The sequence below is a fragment of the Brachyhypopomus gauderio genome, chromosome 12 (genome assembly GCF_052324685.1).
Source record: "Brachyhypopomus gauderio isolate BG-103 chromosome 12, BGAUD_0.2, whole genome shotgun sequence".
Lineage (NCBI taxonomy): Eukaryota > Metazoa > Chordata > Actinopteri > Gymnotiformes > Hypopomidae > Brachyhypopomus > Brachyhypopomus gauderio.
Window position 1 is genome coordinate 2715278 of NC_135222.1, and position 21636 is coordinate 2736913.

The 21636-nt window shown below is 41.2% G+C and overlaps 4 protein-coding genes across 7 annotated transcripts in view; 1 reads left to right on the forward strand and 3 right to left on the reverse strand.

Annotated features, from left to right (window-relative positions):
- ano8b (anoctamin 8b) overlaps positions 1 to 2303 on the reverse strand; it is a 37717-nt gene extending 35414 nt beyond the window's left edge. Inside the window, exon 1 of one of the 2 annotated variants that reach the window (XM_077024417.1) lies at positions 1984 to 2303. In XM_077024417.1, the coding sequence (XP_076880532.1) occupies positions 1984 to 2116 (133 nt within the window). In that variant the 5' untranslated portion in view covers positions 2117 to 2303. Of the gene's footprint in view, positions 1 to 1701; positions 1834 to 1983 lie in introns of those variants that run through there. The other variant, XM_077024418.1, reaches the window with a different exon arrangement.
- Positions 2304 to 3858: 1555 nt separating this feature from the next.
- On the forward strand, positions 3859 to 13091 carry gtpbp3 (GTP binding protein 3, mitochondrial). 3 transcript variants are annotated; one of them, XR_013134500.1, is made up of 10 exons: positions 3859 to 4067; positions 4177 to 4451; positions 4813 to 4899; positions 5088 to 5290; positions 7808 to 7880; positions 8869 to 9012; positions 9835 to 10000; positions 10606 to 10692; positions 10773 to 10902; positions 11004 to 11142. XR_013134500.1 is itself a non-coding variant. In XM_077024419.1 (9 exons), exons 1-9 carry the CDS (start codon positions 3982 to 3984, stop codon positions 11233 to 11235), a joined length of 1563 nt encoding a protein of 520 aa, XP_076880534.1. In that variant the 5' UTR covers positions 3859 to 3981; the 3' UTR covers positions 11236 to 13091. The 3 variants fall into 3 exon arrangements, 2 of the variants coding, with proteins under 2 accessions (XP_076880534.1, XP_076880535.1); XM_077024419.1 differs by having other exon boundaries at positions 10606 to 10902; positions 11004 to 13091; XM_077024420.1 differs by having other exon boundaries at positions 3891 to 4098; positions 10606 to 10902; positions 11004 to 13091.
- Positions 12617 to 15205, reverse strand: plvapb (plasmalemma vesicle associated protein b). The gene is made up of 5 exons (XM_077024421.1): positions 14635 to 15205; positions 14364 to 14427; positions 13574 to 14223; positions 13372 to 13443; positions 12617 to 13234 (listed from the first exon to the last, which is right to left on the reverse strand). Exons 1-5 carry the CDS (start codon positions 15019 to 15021, stop codon positions 13226 to 13228), a joined length of 1182 nt encoding a protein of 393 aa, XP_076880536.1. The 5' UTR covers positions 15022 to 15205; the 3' UTR covers positions 12617 to 13225.
- A 1912-nt stretch (positions 15206 to 17117) lies between these two features.
- babam1 (BRISC and BRCA1 A complex member 1) lies at positions 17118 to 21328 on the reverse strand. Its single transcript, XM_077024422.1, has 9 exons — positions 21190 to 21328; positions 19809 to 20213; positions 19632 to 19690; positions 19423 to 19543; positions 19068 to 19146; positions 18917 to 18941; positions 18629 to 18758; positions 18432 to 18518; positions 17118 to 18317 (listed from the first exon to the last, which is right to left on the reverse strand). Exons 2-9 carry the CDS (start codon positions 20199 to 20201, stop codon positions 18117 to 18119), a joined length of 1095 nt encoding a protein of 364 aa, XP_076880537.1. The 5' UTR covers positions 20202 to 20213; positions 21190 to 21328; the 3' UTR covers positions 17118 to 18116.
- Positions 21329 to 21636: the final 308 nt, after the last annotated feature.

Here is a 21636-nt window from a genome sequence, read left to right on the forward strand (position 1 = left end):
CCAATCCAAATTTAATAATGGCACAATACGCACATCTACTACTATACACAGCATTATTTGGTAATACAGTATTTTCCTCACCAGCAACCTAGATCTACATAGCACAATCTTCCACATAAACTAAGTGTTCAATTAATCCCTACATGTTTATTTGTTTATAGCTGGACTTTAGTAAACAGTGTAGGTGTTAATTTAACACTGAAATACTGGCGTGTATAAATTTGCCAGACCACTGGCAGCCAAACTGGGTTGTGACACAAGGAACATACAAAATTAAGCTGAAACACATAAATTCTTACAGTGGCTGAATGTGAAAAATTTGGTCACTTATACTCTTAACGTTTACAATGTACACACCCACTGGACCTGAATAAGATCTGTGAAAGCTAATATGATGTAAATTAGGGTTGTTCCAGAGGGTGGCACAGATGTAACGGTGAAAAACAATTCATCAAAATCGCATGTTACATTCATTTTAAGAAATTGTCTATTAGTTTACCTATTAGTTAATGGCAGAAAAATGTCTGCACATACTGATAAAGTAACGCCTAATGAATGAATGAGTAAGTGAATTAACTGAGTTTGGCTCGTGCATTGTAGGAATAAAACTAAAAAGTTCTGACCAGATTATACTTAGTATAAATCCCTATAATTTATACCAAAAATAGTGCTAAAGACATGCAGGTAACCACTAACATTTGATCACTGGTACGTTGTAGGCTAATGAAAAGAAATTGCATAAAAGTGTCTTGAGGAAGTTTTCAATGCTAGACAGAAGCACACTGAAAAAATCTGCATGAGAAAATAGCTATATTCACTGACAAAAACTGAAAACAACACCTTTGAGGTTCATGCAAGTTACAGGTAACCTGCATAGCATTCTGCAAGCCAAGGTAACCTATGTCGTGTCATCTGAAGTATATAATGTTAAGAAGCACACCATCATGTTAAGAAAACTGTTATGAATTTTGACAAATGTCTTTTTGCTGACGTTGGCCATGCCAATAAAAGCGTCAAACTAAAGCGCAAGACACAACTTACAACCATCACGAGTCAATCACATCTACACTTGGCAGGTGATTTCATATCATTATGACATCATATTAATGACATCACATTTTACATCACAGAGTTATTTATGGCGTCATCATTCTGGTTAGCTGTCCTTTCCAATACAGATATCTTGGATCCTTACTGCATCATACTGCGCCGCAATGAAAGAGGTGCAGGATGCGGGCCCGAACACACACACACACACACACACACACACACACACACACACACACACACACACACACACACACACACACACACACACACACACACACACACACACACACACACAAAACCAAAATCGCCGAAATAATGCGTTACAAACTGTAGTGCTGTAGCCCGACTAACCACACAAACGTTCCCCGATAATAAAGCCGACAGAAAACAGCAGTCTATTGGCGGATACAATTGGTCGGGTGGTCTTTAAAAACACACCAAAACACGACATCACATTCTAGCTTTCCTCAAATATCAACCAAAACACGAGGGCGTCATGCTCAAGCCTGTATGTATAGCCTATATGTTGCTAAACCTTGCACGACATTGTAATAAAATAAAATCCTGAAACTGACGAAACAGCATGACTCAAACTTAACCTGTCAAAAGCCAGCAAATTATTTAATCAAGCAAAAAAAAAACGCAACGCACGATACGCTGGACGCTGCTTCACCGACTTCCCTCGTAGTCCGATGGTGAATATGAAGTAATGTTGATATAATACATTATGACCTTCTAGGCCCGAAACACCCACATCCATTTATTCGCAGTGCTAATCGTGACATTTCCAGTTGCTCCGACGGCTGTGTTGGACCCAAAGACAAAAGCACAGTGTGTTACAGCAGCTCATTACGTTCCCCCGTCACATCCACCTGTCCTCACCACTCGCATTTGCAGTCTTCATTCAAGTTTACTCTCCGTAGCGAAACTCACCCAAAACGCCAGAAGATGTTGGCTGACAAGATGCACTTTGTTCCGTTTTTTCTCCTTCTTGAGATCGGTGTCTGTGCCGTGAGCCTCCGGAATCGGCGCTGTTACTTGCGGATGGCGCTGCCGTCTCGGGCATGGTGTTAAAATAAGGGATGTCCTGTCCTACAGAACCATCTAGTGCGGCCAGCCAGATCAGAAATGGGTTAAATGAGAATGAACGTAAAGTGAAGGTTGCTGCGGGTCATCTCGTTTGCAGTGGGATGCGAGCAAATTGATTACGCTAAGGAGAGTCTTACTATGTAGGAGGGACAAAGAGAAGGGAGGACACGCCGCTTTCTCTCTCTCTCTCTCTCTCTCTCTCTCTCTCACACACACACACACACACACACACACACACACACACACACACACACACACACACACAACACCTAAGGAGAGAGAAACCCAACTCAAGTTTTTACTTATAGGCTACTTAGAGGAACGCCAATACACAGACATAAAGACAATCCTGTTCATTATACACATATTTTTATTCAAAATGATAGGCTAAAACCATTTTCATACACCTGTCAAAGCAACATTTATTTCTGCTGTTGCTTCGAACATTGAATTGAAGCGGAATACATTGCCAGCACTTCCTAAATGGTTATTAAGTTAAAATAGTGTGGGCTGTCTGTGGGGACAGGTTTAGTCACCGTAGCTGCAGGTGCATGGTCTAAAATAGGGCGGCTAATGAGAAGAGGATGAAGTGCCATATGATTTATTTATCAGGGCAAAAATATCCTCAGAGATTAATATTTTTACACGATGAAGTAATTGGTAAAAGTGAAGAAACCAAAATATTATGTCACAGAATATAAATTAATTCTATTTATTATTAATTAAGTATAATCAGTACGTTTATGTTTTGGGAAATCCTACAATGTTGTAATTACTTAGCAATAGCAAAATATGGGGGAAAAACACTGAACATTATGAAAACTAAGATGAAATCTGCACAAGAGCCCTTGTCAAAGTGTTCTCAGACGATGCGCATTAGTACATCGAGCTAAAAGCTTGCTCAGACGCTCGTACCACATATTTCTGTTCTTGCTGACCAACTAACCAGCCCTCCCCTTAATGCAAAGGGCGAGTCATGCTGTATCATTTCTGCTTACTCACCACCCTCACGTCTCACCACCCTCACGTCTCACCACTACTGCAGCGAGACGCACTCAGGGGACCCAGCGAGCATACAGGTCATTCATTGGTTGTCATACTGCAAAAACGTTTGATGTAATATTTCATATAACTTCTATAGCCACAGGACTATAAATTAAGATAATAAGGAAATTCAGGAGGTGCAAAAGTACACATACTTACTTCTTAGTTTTTTTGTTTGTTTGTTTGTAATTGGATTTTTAAAAATCAAATGTACTTTGACGGGTGCCTGGAAGCTACATATTCAAGCAAGAATTATTCCCACGTAGGCCCGTGGTTAGACTATAATGGGACTGAGGGACAGGACAGGATTCACAAATGTGTCCTTAGATTTTTGTGGCATGGAGATGTAAATCATAAAACATTTGAGTTTAAAAAGCTCACAAAGTGAATACATATAAAATACATATAAAACAGTCACGCACAGTCACCATAAATGCACACATGGTTCGAAATAATCAACATATTGTATTGGTAGAAATTATTCTATAGTTTTTACGTGTGTGTATAGGACCTCTATACGCATAATTTGTGTTGCAACACGGAGACAATATAAGAACGCACAGAAGGAGGATTTCTTTTGATTGATGGCATGAAGGCCAATTGCAGGCTTGTAAGATTTACGTAGTTCACCGTGTAAACCAATGAAACTCGTCAAAAAATCAACAACGGACTGATTGGAGTTTTAAACAGAAAATGTTTCCAAATTCACGTGTTGGTGTTTTGGAAGATACCGACATGAACATTTTAGATTTTCTGTTACATTCATGACTTGGAAGATACAGTCTGAAAATCGGAGCAATGTTAAATGGAGCCGTAAATTACATAACGGTTAATTTTCTCCAAGCCGCTCCAAGAACATCATCATCTCACCATGTTTGTTGCCGGTAGAAGTTCACTTGTCCTCAGTGTATCAAGGTTTGTTTGGTACATTTGTGACTGACATATATCACAGTCCAACATATATCATATTTATTTATTCTTGCCTTTCTGTAGGTTACGGTTGGGTTTTAGGTTTCCCATAGTCCTGGGTAAACCTGTCCCATTCTGTGAAGGTCCTGCTGCCTCCGACACCGTGTTCGCGCTGTCGTCGGGTCAAGGCAGGTGTGGAGTGGCAGTGGTCCGGGTCAGTGGACCGTCCTCACAGGATGCTCTACGCAGTATAGCCGGCTTAACCCGGCTTCCCTCCCCTCGCACTGCCCTTCTCCGCAGCCTCGTTCACCCTCAGTCCAAGGAGCTATTGGACCGCGGACTGGTTCTGTGGTTTCCAGGTTTGTTTACAGTGACTGGGTTTGTCAGCCACAGCCCTGAACGCCAAAGCGCCAGAAGCTCTTGATTTTACACGGTTTACATTACCTTAAGAATGTAACAGTTTTGGTTTAAATTGAAAATTTACGTTTAATACTGTATGCTCACACACATAGCAATTACATGGATGTCAATACCATGTTAATGAAATTGAAATGAAATTTGAACTTTGATATGGACCAGATCAACACACATTTGAACTTTGATATGGACCAGATCAACACACATTTGAACTTTGATATGGACCAGATCAACACACATTTGTATACTTTTATTGTTTGTATCAATGACAGTGATTTTTAAAATCATAATGGTTTCTGTCAGGCCCTCACAGTTTTACTGGAGAGGACAGTGTAGAGTTTCACATACATGGTGGACCTGCTGTTATTACTGGCATCTTGCAAGCACTTGGTAAATATTTCCACGTCCACGTCTCCATTTAATAAATCACATCTCCATTTGTGTCTCATGCTTTCATTGTGTGTTTGCATTTCCGCATAGTGTTCTGCCTGAACTGGGACAGATTTCTCCCACATGCAATAAATTGTCCTTAGCATCATTTAACCAATTACTCATTATGATCTTCATTTACACCTCAGGAAGTCTGCCTGGGCTGCGGCCTGCAGAGGCCGGAGAATTCACCCGGCGGGCGTTCCACGCTGGGAAGTTGGACCTGACTGAGATAGAGGGCATGGGGGACCTGATCCACGCTGAGACGGAGGCCCAGAGGAGGCAGGCACTCCGGCAGATGGCAGGAGACCTGGCCTGCCTCTATAATGGCTGGAGTCAACAGCTTAAGCAAGTATGGGAAAAGTATGCAACACATGAAAGCCAGATGTGCAGTACAGCACATTTACAAAATCAGAGCTGTCCTGTGTACAGCATTACAGTGAATACCTTACTGTAAGAATAAGGGACTGTAGACAAGACCTTGGTGCAGATTTATTTGCTGTGTTTCATTCTCATCTGTGTTTAATAACTGAATAATTGTGAACTTCAAGTTCAAAAGTAAAAAAAAAAAGAAATTATTACAACATAACATTGGAATTGTTATGTATCAGTATATCATTGTTACCAATACACAAATGACCAATTAAATTTTAGTGGCAGTTTTGGACCTGTAGTGGTACCGGTGTTGCCTTTGTTGAGAGCACTCTTCACTCAATATCATGAAGCCAACAACTTCCCAGCAGGTGGCGCTATGTGTCCAAATCTAGCTTAAAAAGGCAAATCCTTAAGGCTTGATGAAAGAATTGTGGATACAGGCAAACGCGCATATCTGTATGTATTTAAAAACAGTTCTGACACATTTTATATAAAAAATGGTCAACACTTAAGCGTCTATGCTCGCAGAGACTGAAGTTTTAATATCTTTCCTGTTTTACATTATATGAAGCACGTAGCACTGCCAGTCATGCAGTATGACACTGTCGCTAACGATACAGAGATGTTTACAACATTTCAGTGTGGTTCCCAGGTGGTGGCTGCTGTTGTCCAAATCTCACTGCATGTTCCATCATTGTTTATGTTTGAGTGCTGAGGTCCATGTGCAGAGATCTTCGGTAGGCAAGGAGCAGGAATCAGGAGACAGGAAATCCTGCTTTGGGAGTGTGCCAGGCTAGCTTACGGAGTTACTGGCTAAGTGATTGAGTCTTGTTCTCTACGTGCTGGTGTTTTGTGTAAGTGCTCCAAAACACAGAACCTTTCTGATTTGCTGTATGATATTATTCACCAACTGCTTCCCAATTAGCCATTGGTGGGCTGTGGAGGTGAGGGGTGGGGCTTAATTATGCAGTGTAAAGGTACATCCATGCAAAATGTCTAATACAGTCATTCAGATATGTTACCGTTACACCAAATTCAAGTTTTTGTTAACATCTTTCTTTTCAGAACTTGAAGACTGCCTTTAGTCAGTGACTATTCGTGTCCTTAGTAAAAAGAGAGGTCATAGGATCTTAACATTTAAATTGTCGGATAAAATGTGAGCACACATTCACTGCTTGTCTTTTTCTTCCAGCTACTGAGGTAATATCCTTTCCCTCAACTGCCAGATTGAATAAAGATAGAAATGAAAGAAGTGTTTCTCTGAAACAAATGCCTAAGTTACATTAAGTTGTCATTAAACCTAAGAAGACTTAAAGCTACTAAAATATTGGTATAATGTAGGATACTTGTTTCAAGTATCATAATACTACATCATTTTTACTACGTCATTTTTTCTTTTTCAAATATGATAACTTTGTAATAGAGACTGAGCAAGCCAGGATTTTACAGATTTATTTATTTATTTTTGGCAAAAAAGTCTTAAGGATTGTATGGATAATTTGAATAAATTACTATATTATTAGTTCAGTCTTCGTTATGTTTTATATACAAGGGAAAAGTTGTTTATGTGTAGGTTTACCCAAGCCAAGATAATGTTTATAGTGAGGAAAATAAATTCTATCAGATATTTGGACATTATTTAGCCAGAAAGTTTCTGCAGTCTGTAAGGAATGGGTGTTGTCACATTAAATAATCTTGATGGCTTGAAACAGAGAGACCACCTGCATTCTTGCTCTAACTGAATTTTGAGGACTGGTTAAAAGGTATAGTATATACCATATTTTGACCAGCAGCTTGTAGCTAGAGCATGGTGTCAATAACACTAGGAATGAACTCAAAACCTTAAGGTGTGCACAATATGCATATGAGCCCATAAAAAATAAATAAATTCTCTTTACTGTCTTTTTCCTCAGGTGATGTGTATATTCAGGTATAATAATGACTTTGCATAATTGTTAGGTATCATATGACTTTCGTCTAGTGGTTTTTCCAGCTTAGAGTACCTTGTGTCAGGACTATCAATACTACCTTGGAGATTCCAAAGCAACTACGTAGCACTTTTGTAAGTCGCTCTGGATAAGAGCTTCTGCTAAATGCATAAATGTAAATGTAAATGTTTTCTCCGGATAAAAGTGCTAAATGTTGTATATGTAGTCTGTGGTGGCAGTCTGATTAGGGTCACACTGTTAAAATGCTGCAGAATTTGCTGTTTGGGTAATAAAAATACCCCAAAACGTATGTAAGCCTTTCATTTTGTATTTGATAGGGAATATTAGTTTTTTGATGAATGTTTAAATTTTTATTGCACATATTTGTTTTGTGGTTGTTACTTTAGTTTTTGTCCCAAAGATAATTTCAAGAATTCTTACATGTAATATTTATGAACATTGATAAAAGCTCTAATGGGTTTTTATTTTGATTAAGAAGTAATGAATGTGTTGATTTACAGGTTGAGATATGATTTGTAATAAGGAATGTTTTCTCTTAATTGCAGAGTTTGGCACATGTGGAAGCTTTCATTGACTTCAGTGAGGGTGAGCTGATAGAGGATGGAGTCTTAAATCAAGGTGTGTCTCTACCTTTGGAGGATAGAAATCCCAGGGGAATGTTCTCCTAGTACATTGTGAGGACTTCCTGTTTGCCGTAGAATAAACAAGCCACAGTAAGTCTAAGGTGAAATTATTGCAGCTGACCTGCTTTCCTCAAGGAAGTAACGGGGGTGAGGTGGGAGAGTTGCCAAAGCAACCTATATCTGGCATACGTCTTTCCAAAGTTAAGTCTTGTCAAAGACCCGTCATACCTGTTATCATTTCCATTTACAGCTGTTTCATTTGGATGTGCCATTGTATTCGTGTTTTGCTGCGTTTCTTGAGAGAAACGTTGTGCGTCAAGGAACGAGGTTGTCACGGGTCACCTCCTTCCTCTGAGTGACAGGAGCCATAATATTGTGGAAACAGGAATTGACTGTATTCTTTTTAGTTGGAGTTCTAGATCATTCATCTAAATGTTAGACACATTGTGCTTCAAGCGCTAGCTGACTGGTGTTTGGTGACTGGTGTTTGGTGACTGGTGTTTGGTCTGGAGCTGGTTACAATACTTAAATAAATAATCTTACAGTAGTTACATAATCTTGTGGTAGTTACATAATCTTGTGGTAAGTGAGGATGCATGATACAAATGTGAATGCCTAACCACAAATAACCATCTAAAATGATTTATTTTCCAAATAAATACATGTTTTGAATTAATTAAAAAATTATTGGAGTTATGTAACACTGCCCTTTGTGTTCCATCTTTTCAGAGACTGTGAGTATTAGGTCAGTGATCAAGCCTGTGTCTTATTTTGTTTGTTTAAACACCAGTAACTCTTGTACCGGCCTGTAGGGCTTTATGGGAATTCACACATGAGAGGTTTTTTTAAAAGCTTTGAAAAAGAGACATTTCCTATCTCTACAGCCGAGTTCCAGCTCCACAATCCCAGTGCAGACGACCTAACAGACGTGTGTGCTCGGTCAGTGCTTTTGACACCAAGCTTTCTGCGTTTAACCCATGCAGTGGACTCTGCCGTGTCCCAGTTGCGGGTGGAGGTGGAGAAGCATCTGTCTGACGAGAGGAAAGGGGAGAGACTGCGTGGCGGAGTGCAGGTGGTCATAGCTGGGGCCACCAACGTGGGCAAGAGCAGCCTCTTCAACACACTGTGTAAGACGCAGCGTGGATGAGCCTCAGTCTGTCGTTAACAAGTGTTCTCTGTTAGCAAAAGCATTTCCTTACACGTTTAGTGTCTGCAGTTCTCAGTCTCGAGGTGAAATCCTGTCATTGTTTCAGTGTGTAGCATCTCATCATTCATTACCAAACAAGTGTTCCCTTCTTCACTGTTTACACATGCACATCACAGCATCTGAATGTGAATGTCTGAATGCCCTCTGCTCACCCAACTTCCCTTTCTATTGTTTTATATAAACTAGCTATGACTTTAGCCTATACCAGTCCTTTAAAGCAGACCTTACAAAGAACAAAAGAGACATTTGTAATGAAATAATAATTAACAAATACCAAAATAAATTTGACAGAGTGCTTATTTCGCTTGTGCTTATAGTTATAAACCTATATCTTCTGGTCAGGCTGGCACAAGGTTCAGATTTGCAGCATCGCAAGATGTGATTCATGACTCTGGACAATAGTGAGAAAATATGGAGTTTATCTCCAGCACTTGTAGATAAAGGTGGAGTTTATCTATGGCTGGCGTAGTGCAGTTCTGTCGTTAGCAGTGATCAGGAGGGCAGGGGGGGAGATATCACTGGGTTTCCTGACTTGACCCACCCACATTCATCAGCTCACTGATTTATTTCTGTTATTGTTTCCAATCCAGCTCAGACAAGAGGTGTCAAACCCTCACCAATAAATCGTTATCAACAAGCTATTATTTGATAATGCCTGCCATCCCCTGCATATTGATTCCTTTACAAATTCCTATATACAACGAGCAACCTGATTCTAACCCGCGCGTATTTTCCGTGACAGGCCAGCGCCCTGCAGCGATCGTGTCTCCTGTTGCAGGAACAACGCGAGACGTGCTAGAGATGCCTCTGGACATCGGTGGCTTTCCTGTCCTGTTGGGGGACACGGCAGGCCTGAGGGACACGGCTGACTGTGTGGAGAAAGAGGGCGTCCACCGCGCCCAGCTGATGTAGGAGCTGTGTGTGGGGGTACATGGCGCCCAGCTGATGTAGGAGCTGTGTGTGGGGGTACATGGCGCCCAGCTGATGTAGGAGCTGTGTGTGGGGGTACATGGGAATATGAGAATGTAGAAGTAACAAAGGAACTGTGCCTTTTATGTTTTCTTTATGAAGTGCCATAAATAGTCAATCCTTCTTTTTTGTTTGTTTGTTTGTTTGTTTGTTTGTTTACTGGTTGTAAATTTAGCCTCAAGTACTTTTTCTCTTCTAAGTTTTATTTATGCAAACTGTGCAAATGTGCATATTAATCTTAATAACGGGAGAGTATGAAGTTATACACATTACATCTTCACAAAAACCAGGGTGACATTGTCGTGTGAGGATGAGTGTGGTGGTGCAAACGTTAGACAACTGCTATTAACCTTTTCTTGTGAGAATCTCTATGGCTCTGCTATCAGAGTGACATACTGAGATTAGAGCATTTTTGTGAGATCTGAAAGATTTGTCATTGTAGGGGTGTGGTTTCGTTTTGGTGAGCTCAGAGCAGCTGGTTGCATTGGGGGGGATTTGCTGTAGGAAGGAGACGTTGAGTATAAACTTCCCCTGTTCTCTGTAGGGTGGAGCAGGCAGATTTGACGTTGGTGGTTGTCGACTCTGCGCTGCTTCCTGGAGATCCACTGAGGGCGCCCAGTGTGCTGAGCAGGTACCTGAAGACTGTGCTTCCTGACGAAAAGGACAAACAGTGCCTCCTGATCCTTAACAAAAGTGACCTCCTCCCTAAAGAACACATAGCTGTCATCCAGAGGGTCCTTGAGCAGAACTCTGATGTGCCTCCAGTGAGCATTCTGTCATGCTATACCAAAGAAGGACTGGATGACTTCCTGACACTTCTGCAGGCCAGAGTTAAAGCATTGTATGTGTCACGGCGCCTGGCACACGCAAAATCTGCCCACTTCACAACGGTGTAGTTAAAAACCGAGTTAACCCCCCCTCCTTCTCTTTGATTTGGCCAAGGTGTGGAGATCCATTGGTGAGCAGTCCAAGTTTAACCCAGACTCGCCATCGATCTCATTTGCAGAAGTGTGTGTCTGCTCTGGGTGAGTACTGTCGCTACAGGGAGTCCGACCTGGCCCTGGCCGCAGACGGTCTGCGCTCTGCACTCACCTGCTTGGGCAGGATAACTGGCAAGGTGGACGCTGAAGAAATCCTGGATGTGATCTTCAGAGATTTCTGCATTGGCAAATGATGTTCATTTCTCCATATCCTTCTGTGTTCTCTGTACATGGTGTGATTTGTGTTTTGCAATTATTGCAGCTGCAATAATTTTCCATTTTCCAAACCAAGGCCCTTTTTTAGGATTTCATTAGCCTAAAGAACTCCAGCCGTGTCTCTGCTTTTCTCAGAGGGAGAGATCAACCCTACATAACACATTCATGATTAGTTTTGAATATCAATTTTATCAATTTCTCTGAAAATTCTACAGCACATCATATAGAAATAGTTATAGTCATCTTATTACATTTATATTTAGGGCATTTATCAGACACTTATCCAACGTATCCTAGATAGTACCACAGATGGGCCAGAATTCAAGATTCCCCCGAGCCAGACTGCTACTAAACTACAGTAGTCGGTGCCATTACCTGATATTCCAAATAAACACAGGCATAATAAAACATAATCAGTTCCTTAATAAAATCCTTTTGTGTCAGATTTCTTGAAGTGAATGAGTATTAGTCTAAAATTGCTCTTTGGAGAGCAACTTCATCTCTAGCTGGAGCCTTAAGTTAAAGCACTAGGGGTGCCTCGTGATTCTGAACGTAGTGGACGATCTTTCAGGAAGGAGGTGGTCTAATGGTCGTCTCATGCTGGCCTTTGTTCTCCTGTCAATCTGACCTTCAATTAAATATTTATGCTCCTTTATTGAACTCTTCACCCCTCTGATGGTGTCGCCTTGTGTGCAAGCAGAAGAGAGCCAGACACAGAGTGCTGCACACGCACCTCTTCCTACTATTCATCCCACTGACGTCACCCTGCGCCCGGCCCTCCGCTCACCCCGCCGGGTTAGGAGGGTCACACAAATCACAGTGAAGCGCAGCGTGTTCTGCTAACGAAGCATCGTGTGATCCACAGAGCAGATGGTGTCCTGCCTGCACTGTAGCACAATTGTTTCCAGTGAAGAATGACACGTCCTTTGGCACTTGTCTTCTTCAAGAACGCTGTGTAGGGTTCAGCGCATTATAGGAAGTTGATGCATTATATAACAATCAGTGCGTTATAGAAATAGCTTATTGTCTTGGTTGTTGAGGTTAGTTTTGACAAGGCATTTCTCATCGTTCCTTCACTGATTGCATATAGAGTATCGACTATAGAATTTGCCCCATGGGGGCCTGCAATGTTATTTAATTTTTATTTATAACAAATCTTCCCTCTCAAATTACAGAAGATTTGTATAGCATAGTAAGATTTGTATACAAAATGAAACATCCACATAAGCTGATTTCAGCATAAGATACATAATTACATTTTCTAAAAAGGTGTTTGGGAGTGTTCATTTGTTTAATGGTATGTTTGGGAGTTGTGATTAGTTTTACTGGTGTAAAACTAATTAAAAGAAAAATAGGTGGTGAAGAGAATGCAATGAAAATTTATTCATTTATAAATCAAGAAATGTTGTTTACAGAATAATAAAAATCATGTCTACAAAACAAAAAATAATGAAATGATTTAATCTGTTAGTAAATACACAAATACTCAAAAACACAGTTATAAATATTTGAATAACAGCTATTGTTTGAATAACAGTTATTGTTATCCTAACCAAACCTGTGCCAACTCCGGTAGTATGGTAGCCTTGCATTGCATAATTTAATTATTAATTCTTAACAAATTTTATATGAGTATTTTTCACATTATTGTACAAAGCTCACAGTGAAATTTTTGTAGAAACATTTTGGGTTGATGTAAACATGACAATCATTTACTGTACTAACACCACAATGGATTTTTTCAGAACACCATTACCAACATGTTAAAAATACATTATGTGTATACAAGTTGTTGAACAGTATTTACAAATGGTTACAGCCTGTCATTTTCAGTTCCCCCACAAAAACACTCCAAACAAAAGCAAAACATAATTAAAAAAACAAACAACAAAAACCCTCCAGACCTCCGAACTTTGAGCTCTTCTGAGCCGGGCTTGGGGCCTTGATAACAGGACGTGGTTTCACACTTTACCTCACCTGAGCAAACAATAAAAACACATGAAATAGTCTTGAATTATGCTACTTTTTAATTTACGTTTGTGGTTTTTACCAGTTGGAGACAACAATACGTCATGTTCTGTTAAGAAGTGGAAAGGCTGTGGGAAGCAATGTACCTTTGGTTGCAGGATGCTGCCTGGTATAGCAGGTTTCGCTCCCTCTAGTCCAAAGTGTCTGGGCACAGGAGGCTGTGAAACAAATAAATCCATACACCAGTGAACATAACATCCTGTCACTGCAGTACAACCAGACGTGCACTCCTGTTTATGCCTTTCTCCAGTTCTCCAATCTCTAAGTAAATTCCAAAATGTTCCTCACCTTAAGAGCGCACGAGTTCTGCAGCAACTGCTTCTCCTGAATCAGCTTGTTTTGCGTCTCCAGCAGAGGCTGAACCATCCTGTCCTGATTCTGCTGGGCCTCCTCCAGCATCTTCGCACACTTCTTCGTTTCCTCAGCACGGTCCTGCCTGCACTGCTGCAGGTCTGAGGTCAGTCGTTTGTTCTGCACCTCCAACTTGCTGCTTTTGGCCACGAGGGCTGTCAGCTTCTCGCCGACGGTGTTGAGGTACTTCTGGAACGTGCTCTCCACCTGCCGTGACAGGTTGGTGCAGTTCCCACGGATCTTTTCCATTTCCTCCTGCTGCTTTGCACATGTGAGGTGGAACGTAAACGTGTTTGGAAAGAGTTCTTCGATCTTCGTCAGGAAGGCGCTGGTTACAGAGTGTATACCCTGCAGAGGTGTTACAAAGTCCTCATTGCAGGTCTTCTTGCTAAGCTGGAGTTCAGATGTCAGGTCATCCTTCTCTTGCTTGAGTTTCATTGCTTCCATCTCAAGCTTATTCTTCTCCTTCACCACACCTTCCTTGTCAGACTTAAGGTTTTGCACTGTTTGACTAAAATTGTTCCGGAGAAGCACATTCAGAGATTTCTGATCTTCCAAAAGATTAATTAAGGATTTGACTGTAACTCCTGAAACGTGAATACTTGGCATTACATCTACAGTAACATGCTTTACAATAACACATTTACAGTAACACTTTTACAATACTTTGAGCTTTTTATTTTAATAATTATTTTGTTTACTTTTGTCATGATGGTAGATAACCTACCAGGACTGATGTCAAGAGGTTGGACTGTCTTTGTAGATAAGATTCTTTGTGATTTGCACATATTCTAAAGTAAAAATGAAACAAAATAAGTGAAAATAACATTTAAATTTGACCAATTACTACACCATTCCCTAATGTCATGTTGTTTTTGCTGTAGATTTGATGGGTTGCTTCAATTAGCAACATAAATTAAAATAACCTCAATAGGAAACTAGAGACATCTGAAAGCCTTAAAGAGAAAATGAAAAAACACAAGTGAATGAGTACTTACGAGATCCTGCAGAAGTTTGGAGTTGTTTGATTTGGCACTAACCAGCTCATCTTCGAGCTTCTTCACCTTTTTATCAGCTGTGTCCTTCTCCGTCGTCCTCGTCTTCAGCAGTCCAGTGAGGTCAGCTTTTTCCTTCCTCAGCGCAGTATTATCCTTGGAGAGCTTGTTGAAGCCGTTCTCTAGCTCCTCCACCCTCTTCTCCTCCACCGTCTTCTCTGGTTGGCCGTACACCAAGAAGAGCACCAGACTGACTATGATGAGCGTCTGTATTAGCGAGGAGAAAAAGAACACCATTCGCAGATAATATCCACAACTCTTCCCCTTTGATTTGTGGATGTTCTTAGCCTCCAGCACAAACTTGGGCCGAGAGTAGCTGCTGTTATGCATCTCTGCTGTAGTTGAGCGTTCCCTGTTTTTCAGGTGAGGAGACTTGCAAATGTATTGCCTGAAGACCCAGATCTCCAAAGGTTATTATGTTTGTTTGCGGTCAAACGCCTCCTGCTTCAGCAAACGCTCAGCAGTTGCACTCAGCATCGGTGAAGGCCAAGACTCCTGAAGGTTTGTGCATGGTGTTGTGCTTTTATAGGCTTGTGTCCTCTTCCTGTTCTAGTCCCACCCTCCTCTGAGATCTCAGAGTGTCCAGAGGTCATCTACACTTCACGCTGGGCTACACAGATTAGCAGAGTCACCATTGTTCCTCAACATCAATGTAAATGTTCAAGCCTGCATGGTAAAGTGATTACACCGGCGGTGCAGGCATGGAAAAACAACACCAATCCAAGCAAATTAAATGTTAAATAATAAGAATTAAATTATAAACCAATCAGATTATTTGATAGTGTGGTGTAGATGGGGGCCCTTCAGTCTACTTTGTAGAGTCAAGCTCATCTGCCTCTTAAACTGTAAGTCTGCATAAACACTTTACATCCAAACCAAGCAAAGCAATTATTTGGCTTGTATTGTAATCTTATCAGAAAACCTAAGCACTGATGATAGAAAATCCAATCCTATTAACAGAAAGTACTTCTCAGATCTTTATCTAGCAAATTCATAATCCCTGTATGTAATGTGTAAATCACTGTAAATCAGTTTACAGAACAAAAGTCTCTGCTATATATTTGTAACAGCTGAATTTTAATTATAACCATTGTGTTTTCCTAAGTTTCAATTTGTATTGGTGGTTTCTGACATTTCTATCCAAAAGCCCAAACTTTACCTAGTCTACTAGATAAAATAAACATCTTTAACAATTCACAAACAAGCCTTTCTGTATCTCTTCCTGGATCAAGCACAACGTGTAAACACAAACGATCAGAATAAACCGTCCCCGTTCCATCAGTGAGGTGAAGAAACTATGGTCAGCATTCAATCCTTTTTTTAAAGAAAAATGATTATTCCCAGCGGTGCTGGGGGCAGCGGGCATGACTGACCATCTGAGCTGCTGTTTGCTGCACAGATGTTTGGCGCGGACTCTCCTCTCTGGGAGGGGTGTGAAAATGGAAAACAACGCAAGTCAGGGGCTTTCCTGCCTACTCTCATCTCCTCTCTGGGTTTGGTCTCAGCGGAAAGTGTAATTTATGGGAGCACTTTAGGCTGACAGCAAGTGCGTAAATGGTCATTGCAAATCACGGAATGAATATTCTGTGACACAAACAGGAAGATGTGTCTGCAAGATGTCGTTTGTGCGAATGCTACAACTCGGGCTCAGGATGAATTGAGAAGCTGGGCAAAATATTTGCATTTTAAAGTCAGCAGGGTTTCAGTAGGGTTTTAGTTTGCATTTTTATTGTTCCAATTGCATTATTCTTCTTCTCATGGAAAAGCACATTTCATTTTTAGACCTATTTTAGCATGGCAACGTTTCAATCAGAAGGTGATTTTGGTTTTTAAAAATGGTGGATCAGTTTTGAGACAAGCTGCAATATGATACTGAACTGACAACCCTGAACACTGACATGAATGGAGTGAAATGATTTCTTTTGTGGAAATCCTCATGTAAACATTTTTATTATAATGCATTTTGTGATGGAATAATGTAACATGAGAACTGGGTTAGATGCCAATATTGACATTTTTTCTCTGCTAAATCAGGGACATGCCATTGTTTACTAAGCATTTGGTGGTGAGAGGTCAAATCTGAGGAGCAGAAAGGCAAACCCATTTCTAAGAACACCTTGCTTCTGAGAAGCATGGAGAGTTCTGATGGGGAAGAGGTCAATTATTATTGGTCTTAGCTTTTAATACAATCTTAAAAGCCCTTCCGACAATTATTTTGTGACCCTTAAACACAGCAGGTTTACAAGGCAGGATGCAGCTTCAAAGCTGCCATGACTTGTTTACAAGTAGCACATCACAGAAATTAAAGAGGGCTAACATTTATAGCTCTATATCAGCCTAGCAATCCAGAGGCAACAAGCACGTGTGAACTCCCAAACATGCTCTTATAATCTCTCATCTCAGACTGCAAGAGGACAAGGTTCTAATCATTTTGACACTTTTTATTTGTGTCATTGTAGATTCCAATATCTCTGAGAGACATCACTAGCAGTACTGCAGTAAAAGCCAATGTTAATATATACAAGGAAGAAACACGCCACAGGAACACCACAAAAAAACTCCAGTTACACAAATGCCAACAGTTTCAAGTAGGATCTAAACCAGATGGCTTCCGCCCATATTGTTAGAGCGTATTAGACGAATGAGTGAAAGACCACAATCATTTAGCCAATTAAACTGGGGAGCACAAAAAAGCAAAACCGCTCACCAGTCACAAAAGACCAAGTCACATAAATGCCTGAGCGGTCTGAGCAAACACCACGGACTAAACTAATAAAATGCAAAACAACTGTGAAATTCTGTGTGCTCCATATTCAGGTTTAAGAATTTAGCTGATCTGTCATTTTGTGTATTCTGGATTGATTTACAGTGGACAAAACCTCTCACTGTATCACAATGACTACATACTCCCATATGCAATAAGATCATACACACTTTACTACAGACTAACATACTTTATAATACATACTTGGTGTACATTTTAGAATTTGCTCGGGCCATGTTGATTTTCAAGTATGTATATAAAAAAATGTCTGTACATCATAAAAGTGTTATATTTGTATATTTGCCACAATCATTGGCTGATTGAGTTATCCAACAGACTTTACAGCTGTTTCAAAAAATGAACGAGCCAGGAAACGTGCAGTAGACACGACATAGTCGGAAGTAAAAATGAATGAGAAGAAATCTTAAGGAAAACACCATTTCATAACTAAAGGAACCCCACAGAGGTCCTGAAACTCAGACCTTCTGTCCAGATCCCTCCATTTCATTACGATTAAAAGTCTCCCTTCCGTCCTCCTTCAGACAGCGGAAAGCGTTCGTCCTCAGAGAGAAAAGGAAGGCAGCTCCCAGGGAAGAGGGATGTGGGGTGAGTCGGTGACTCTCCGCGTCTCTCCTCCTCTGGTGCGCTGCTGGTGACGCTGCTACACCGTCGCCTCGATCTCTTGCGCGTCATCGCCCTCTAGCAGGCTGTAGGAGGCATGACTCTGGAAGGGCCTCTGCAGGGGGTGGCACAAGAGCCTGGCCATGCAGTTGTAGAGGTCGACGGCAGGGCCGCACAACGAAGCCTCGAAGCGGTAGCACATCCCTTTGGTGTCCAAACTCGAGAAGGACGCGTATATGTCCTGCAGAGACGACAGAGTGAGTGAGGACACATGGGTTTACCGTGGCAGACCCAACGCCACAAGTGATATAGCAGGAGAAGTTAATGATGTGGAGACGATGGGGAACACACAGACCCTCCAGCTGCTGGCTCCCCCCTGCTCGTCTGTTCCATTATGAAGGTAAATGACATCAAAGAAGAAGTATGGAGAGCAGAACATTTTCTGGAAAACAAAGACACATTTTCAAGATGTATGGGGGAGGCAAATACACTCATAAAGGATCGCAGCGGTTCTGAGGTGTTACAAAAGTTAGTTCTGACCCGCTGACTCACACTGACTGCGTCGGACGGGTTGAACTGTAGTTGGCCAGCGTGGCGACTGTAGATGAGGAGGGTGCGAACCACAAAAGGTGGCGGGATCGTCTGAACATTGTCCATTAGTGGAAGCTCGATCTTCTGGAGACTACAAGACGGAGCAGGTGTTTTACAGCTTGTAATGATACTTTGATTGAAGGGCCCATCCATTATTAAGCTTTTATAAAGCTTGTTTTTAACAACACATTTTTCCATCGTGACAGAAAAATTTAGATGATTGCTAAAAAACAAACAAAAACCTCTTACATAACATTGAGAAGATCTTCCAGGTCTGGATTAAAATATTAAGGGAATCAGCAGTTTATAGTAAGCTCACCTGTCATAATTATATACATTTAATGCTGTAAATCTAATTCCACCTGCATTTAATGCAATAATTAAGACCATGGAAGGATACTGAATGATTCACAAACATTTGTTTCCAGGTCATACAGACAGCTGCATAACTCTCGTGGATCTGAAGTGAATCCTGATAACTGTAAAAGACAAGTTGAAAACAGATTTTTAAAGGATCACAATTCATTGCAACCAGCAGGCCAATATTTGGTACTGCAACAATGAGTTTTTATACAACATCCCTGCCTCTAAACTGCCTGCGTGCTCATGTGTCATTGAGACACATGCAACAACTTCATTTATCTCAAAAACATCTTGTGCATCAGTCATCATTTGTACCGTCACCCCTACATGGGGAAGGACACGCACATGTTTAGTTTTTTACTAACTGGACAATTATCTCATCTGATACTCACCCACAAGGCATCGTCATTGACCACGACCAAGGCAAACTCATGTGTCTTGTCTATTTTGTGTTTTGTTCTCACAAACATTTCAATCATCTTCTGGGAGATATTGAGGGCATTTGTTTTGGATCTACAGATGAGATCCAGTGATTCAATTAGCATGATCAAACTGCAGCAGATTTCTGTATGACTGTAAATGCATTAAATCCAGACATTACCCATTGAAAGACTCTAGCTTCTGCAGTGACATTTCCTCTGATAAATCCAAACAGATTATCTATTTGAGAGATACAACACAGCGCATGAACACAGAGTTCTGAAGCTCAGACCTTCTCTACTTATCAGACCTTCTCTACTTATCAGACCTTTTGTACTTATCCTTAAAAGTGTCTTACCACTTTTTCAGGACAGTTGACTCTAGGTGCTCGCAGCTGCAGGTCTGCTCCTGGGGGGATGTGTGGGGGAATAGAGGGCTGGGTGGTTTTGGGTCTGTCTTTGGCACCAGGCGCTGGGCCAGGCACAGCTGCTGTGGCACTGACTGCTGCAGTGCTGGGTGCAGGGACAGCTGTCGTAATGCTGGATGTGGAATTGGGAGGGGTGTTGGTGGTGGAGGCCTCTCCCTCGCCCTCCACACGACTGCCCACGGCAGGCTGTGGTGGTGGCGTGCTGTTTAAACTGCCGTTGGTACTGCGCCGGTCTTCTGCTCCCTCGGGATTGGACCGGGTTCTGGGTCGCAGTTCTACCATTCGTTCCTCTCCATCTGCTGGGCCTGGATCTGAAGTCTCCATAGCGCCCAGTCACTGGTCGTGCACGTGATAAACAAACATGAATATGACAATCCACAAGAGCAGAGAAATGGTTGAACTACACACTGCGAAGAGCAAACACACACTCGTGATCCAGCAACATGACTTCGTGGGCATTATGCCTTTAAGACAATGAATGTATTCACTGGCTTGACAGTGGCGGACAAAGCTTCAGAATTAAATCTCAGTGACGAATAGTGAAGAATACACAGAAAGCAGCACCCAGGATATAAAATCAGAGAATGAAGCCATGAAGCTCCTGTGACAGGTCACATCAGAATGAGCCTGGTTTGTTAGTGAAGGTGTATTAGTTAGTGAAGGTGTATTAGTGAAGGTGTATTAGTTAGTAAAGGTGTATTAGTGAAGGTGTATTAGTTAGTGAAGGTGTATTAGTTAGCGAAGGTGTATAGTTAGTGAATGTGTATAGTTAGTGAAGGTGTATTAGTTAGTGAAGGTGTATTAGTGAAGGTGTATTAGTTAGTGAAGGTGTATTAGTGAAGGTGTATAGTTAGTGAAGGTGTATTAGTGAAGGTGTATTAGTTAGTGAAGGTGTGTATTAGTTAGTGAAGGTGTATTAGTTAGTGAAGGTGTATTAGTTAGTGAAGGTGTATTAGTTAGCGAAGGTGTATTAGTTAGTGAAGGTGTATTAGTGAAGGTGTATCAGTTAGCGAAGGTGTATTAGTTAGTGAAGGTGTATTAGTGAAGGTGTATTAGTTAGTGAAGGTGTATAGTTAGTGAAGGTGTATTAGTGAAGGTGTATTAGTTAGTGAAGGTGTAGTTAGCAAGCTAAGGTAAACTGACAAAAACACAGATAAGCTAACTGACATTTCTTTGACAAACTCATTTGCCGAACTGAAGTGACATATCTTATCTAGTTAGCAGAAGTTATATAACGTGCAGCACATGACAAAAATATTTAGGGGAAATTAACCGACGGATATATTATCATTGTATTGCAGCAATAGCTTACCTAAAAGTGTTTCTAGGCAGTCAGTAAATGTTCACAGCTCTTCCTTATACGACTCTACTTCAGTGAGATTCTCGGAGGCAGAGAATGCAGCCAGTGGCAGTACTGCCCCCTCGTGTTTCGGTGTGTTACTTGCTATAAACTGTAAGACATTGCCTCAGTTCACAATTAGCTGTTAGATGATTATTTTGCGCGATTAAGCAGAAACCTTTCTACATACATCGCGGAATCTTCTTAAGCATGTTAGTTGTTTGTCAAAATGTATTCATTTAAAATTGAGCCAAAATTAGGGTGACCATATTTTTGTTTGGGAAAACCAGGACACTGTGTGGGGGGAGGGGGGGGGGGGGGGGGGCTGGCGAACGTAAGTTGTTGGTTCTCCGCCAGTTGAGTATGATGAGGCTCAACTGATGGAGAAGCCCCAAGTATGTCTCGCTGCAGCCTGCAGGA